Source organism: Salvelinus sp. IW2-2015, unplaced genomic scaffold (genome assembly GCF_002910315.2).
Source record: "Salvelinus sp. IW2-2015 unplaced genomic scaffold, ASM291031v2 Un_scaffold4583, whole genome shotgun sequence".
In the NCBI taxonomy this organism is placed as follows: domain Eukaryota; kingdom Metazoa; phylum Chordata; class Actinopteri; order Salmoniformes; family Salmonidae; genus Salvelinus; species Salvelinus sp. IW2-2015.
The window spans coordinates 45,873-50,436 of NW_019945853.1; the positions used below are offsets into that span (position 1 = coordinate 45,873).

At 41.8% G+C, this 4,564-nt stretch overlaps 1 protein-coding gene across 1 annotated transcript in view; it reads left to right on the top strand.

Moving 5' to 3' along the window:
- LOC112077456 (uncharacterized) overlaps positions 1-2,338 on the top strand; it is a 24,957-nt gene extending 22,619 nt beyond the window's left edge. The window contains exons 8-10 of the mRNA XM_070441701.1: positions 3-459; positions 772-826; positions 1,135-2,338. Of these exons, the coding sequence (XP_070297802.1) occupies positions 3-459; positions 772-815 (501 nt within the window). The 3' untranslated portion in view covers positions 816-826; positions 1,135-2,338. The remainder of the gene's footprint in view (positions 1-2; positions 460-771; positions 827-1,134) is intronic.
- Positions 2,339-4,564: the final 2,226 nt, after the last annotated feature.

Genomic DNA, 4,564 nt, shown 5'->3' on the forward strand with positions numbered 1-4,564 from the left:
AGGCAGAGGTACCTGCAGCCGAAGAGGTAGCAGTAGTAGAGGATGCTGCCCCAGTGGAGGAAGCCCCAGAGATGGAGGAACCAGCAGCAGAGGAACCACCAGCGGCAAAGGAGGCTGTGGAGACAGCCCAAYTGTCTGAGGATGAGMCGCTCGTCGTGGAGGCGGCGATGCTGGCAGCAGCCTCAGCCCTGGATGTCGTGGCAGRGGAGGCGAAGGCAGCCCCGGCTGAGGAAGTCAAGGAGGCCCTCTTCACGTCATGCCACCCTGCTTCTGAGGCTGTCCCAGTTGAGGCTGCTGTGGCAGTCACCCCCGTGGAYGTTGTAGAGGCTGCATCTGTGGTGGAAGTAGAGGCTCCCCCTGCTGGTGTGGAGGAGGCAGTGGAGGTGACCGCGGAGGAGTGTGCCTCCGATTGGCCTGCTGAGGTGACRGCAGAGGCAGTGGAGGAAGCCAAGGTGGAAGGTAAGTCAGATCTCTACACTCTTTATTTCTTATGTGGGATTTTTTGTGTAGTTATTTTTGTTGTTTTTGCATACATTTAGAGTTAGGAAAAGGCAGACAATTTAGATAAATATATTGCTTGTTTTCTTTGAGTAAAGGGCCCTTTGGTCACAGAGGACATGTTAAATTTTTATAATATTATTAATTAGGATAAGAAACAAATGTAAGACCCCAACCAATACCACATATAATACAATACCTACTGTGMCCAACATATAGTAGATTCTCCCTAAACTCTGTCCCGTTTCTGTCCCACCTCTACTATGCCAACAGGAGAGACTGCCAGGCCAGTAAAGAGGTCCTGCTCAGTGATGTAATAGTACAGAAGGTAAATAGAATGACACGAGCATAGAACTAGAATTAGAACTAGGACAACAGACTTAAGCAACATTCCATTTGAATGTTTGATCATGGCATTAGAATTCTGTGCCCCTTCAGAATTCCGTACATTCCGACTGACATTGTTTTCAGAGCTACTGTATGTCTGCTCAATGTAWTCTAATTCTWTGGACAGAACACATTGGTCCCAGCTAGCTAGTAGTTGCTAATGCTTGCATGTTGCATTACACATTGGATTAGTTGCTAGGAAGGATACATGGATTTTCACTAAATACTGTTATTCTTTTTCCTCCCCAGGTGCACAGAGTATGAGCCTGATGTTGCTGACAGCCCAGTCCTGACTGGAGACCAGCGAGATGTGCCTTCTGGAACAGTCAACACCCGCAGCTGTCAATCAAACAGGACGATCAACATAAAACACACACAGAATTAGAACTGGTTGGAATTTTATTCTATAATTATATTAAACMAATTATATTTAAATGTTGTCTAATGACAACAGTTGTCAACCTGGTAACTACATTCCAGGTTCTCACTCCGTTTCTTGGTCTTGTATTATCCCTATCCATGGTGAGGTGACACTTCTGTAAGGGTTTGAAGTCTGACTTTATTCCTAGGGTTCAGACCCAAATGGCACCTTATACCCTATATAGTGCACTACTTTTGACCAGGGCCCGTAGGGGAATAGGGTGCCATTTGGGACGGACTTCAACTATTTCTCAGTACCACCCTGTTCCCCAGGGTGCCACTGTTACCAAGCTGACCAAGACCACTTGAATGTATTTGAAGTTACTTGATAAATGATCGTGTACTTGACATRGCCTAATGAATTCTGARTGTATTTWRTTTGATTCAATGAAATAAGATCTGAATTGGTGTATTAAACAGTCGGCTATTAGACAACGTCTAGATAATTYTGTTCTTCAAAGACTGTTGGGTTAGTTCTGCATGGAGTTTTTTTATTCAATCAGGGAATATCTAGACTGTTGGTAGACAGTATTGTACTCATGTGATGTAAAAATAAAATGTATTTTTCAGTCAATAACAATGTAAAAGCTTTGCGGGTGGGTTGGGTGGTGGGGTGGTTGTGTGACACAGTATGGAAAGACTAGTTGTCCAAACTATCCTGTGGTTATATATTCATGTTGCATGTGTATATTTTGTATAGAAAGACWAGTTTGAAGGTCGAAACTAACACTATCCTGTCATTTATTTAAGTCATTATGTAATTACTAAAAAAAGGGTATAGTACTGTGTCAGGTATCTCAAGAACGTGTCATATGTTGTATTTCTAAATTAAATGGAGCTGTACGCTTAGTTCAGAATTGAACAAGTGGACTGGAAACTTTATTGACTGGTTTGAATTCATTGACATGATTCCATATCTAATTCTGAGATCCAATTTGGAGAGCACTTTTTTTAATGGATGAAATGATCAATTCAATAATTGTTTTATGTATAGTATCTGTTATTGTAACGACTATAATTCTTTTGTAAATAAATAAAGGTGATTTAAACTGTTTGGTTTGGCAATGTAATTTATTGTGATGTTTTTTGTATGACTAACAGGATAAAACCACAACATTTTGGACAGTAGATGGAGCTCAATACTTCCATTCAGTCTCCTTCACATCCGTTGAAATGGGTAACGATTCTCATTCAGAGCCACATGTTATTGAAATGTATTCAATAGAGATTGGGGCTACTTAGAGCTAGCCAGTAGTGGCAATTGTATGAAAAGAAAGCACAGAGAGCGGGCATATCCTTCAGAAAATAATTTGATACACAATAGAAACAAAGTTATTATATTTCAATGCTATGAAACATAACATAAGTAGTATAAAAATGTTGGAGATGTAGCAAAATATAAATTACTATTTATGGGGAAGGTTCAGGGGGCAGTTACTGTTCCTGCTGTTCTGCGTGACGTCACGCCTGTGTGTCATTCGCTGTTGTGTCGTTTCTTTGACCCGAATCTCTCCTCCCAGCAAAAAGAACGAGTCCAGCCCCCTTGGAAAAAACACCGTTTTATTTATTGTTCAGAATAACATAGAAACGTGCTTTCACAACGACCAGAAACAACCAAATCCAAATGTTGTAGATAGCTTTACACTATGCGGCATACTGATCTGGTTCGCTAACAACACACGGGTTGCTAGTTAACGTTAGCTAGCTTTGACGTTAGCAACGCTAGCTAGGTCTGTTCAGAAGAGGTTGCGGAGTGTCACTGGCAGCAGCTAACGTTACCATTGTTGAGTGTCTGTTGACTCGGCCTTGCATCAGCAACCCCCTTTGGCTGGGCAGAAAGAGGCAAATAGGAGATTCTTGTAAATCCATATGCAAATTCTGCAAAACTATTTAACAACAAGCTGATTATCGTGAATATCAGAACATATGCATGTTAAGCTACTAACGTATACTAGAGAGGGGACGTCACATTTAGCTAACGTTAGTAAATAATGGTAACTAGTTACTAGTTGCTGTGGTTTTTAAATAAATAAACTCTTTAATCATGTTGATTGTTTGAGAGTGAGAGAGGGCTGCAGAAAGTTACAGTAAAATGGCTAGCTAGTTAACTTACTATCCCAGTGCTGTACATCTCGCCCTCAGTTGTGTTTAATACCCATGTATTTACACTGGCAATGCCCCTGGTAATGACAATTTAACCCAGTACAACCCCAATATACTATTGCCCAAGAGTTAGACTACAAACAATAGTAGTCGGCAATGGCTGCAAAGGCGTCAGTGGGTTTTGTGAAGCACTCGTAGCTACTCTGCTACAGTTGATATTTGTTTTAATTTAGCAGACGCTCTTTTGCAGAGCGACTTACAGTAGTGAGTGGATACATTTTCATATTTCATTTTCGTACATTATTATTAAGTTATTCAGACTAACTAAAACAGACGTTGGTCTGTCTGTCTGACTGTAATGTTATCTTGCCCTAGATAAGACTATGGCGGCACTTGACATTTGGCCTGTAATAACTGCTTCCCTCACAAGGAATTTGTGACTAGCTGCTAATTCAACCAAACTGATAGCTAACTGAGTAGCATTGGCCTAGAGTAACCTTTGAACCAGCGAGCTAGGCCCTGAACGATAGTTATCTCACAAGTGAACAACGGGTTCACCTTGGCACCAATGCCCTTGTTAGGCAACCAGTAACTAGAGTCCAACAGACACCGTTTACACAGTGAAACTTGCAGTGTACCGACTYTTGAACAAAAGCGTACGTTTACTTGAATATTACATATTGGGTGAATGTTTGGTTGGTTCCCAAGAGGGGGGTGTGAAACCAAGGTCTGGTGGTGGGATGGACCACAGGGTTACCATAGTGATATGAGAAGGGGTGGCAGGGGATGAATAAATGCTCACAGTGAGTGTAGGGTTCGCTGGTCAAACTCTGGCACTTATAGGAGACTGTCCTTGTAGAGTAGATGCACACAGTGGTGTGCTACACCTGATGGGCTACTTGATCTTGGGGGCGTGCTGAGCACACAGTCTAGTCTACATACATTCTCTCAGGAACTGACTGGGTATAAATAATACGACCTCAGCCACTGACTGGGTATAAATAATACGACATCTCTCAGGCACTGAGTGGGTATAAATAATACGACATCTCTTTCAGGAGCTGACTGGGTATAAATAATACGACATCTCTCAGGCACTGACTGGGTTTAAATAATACGACATCTCTCAGGCACTGACTGGGTATAAATAATACGA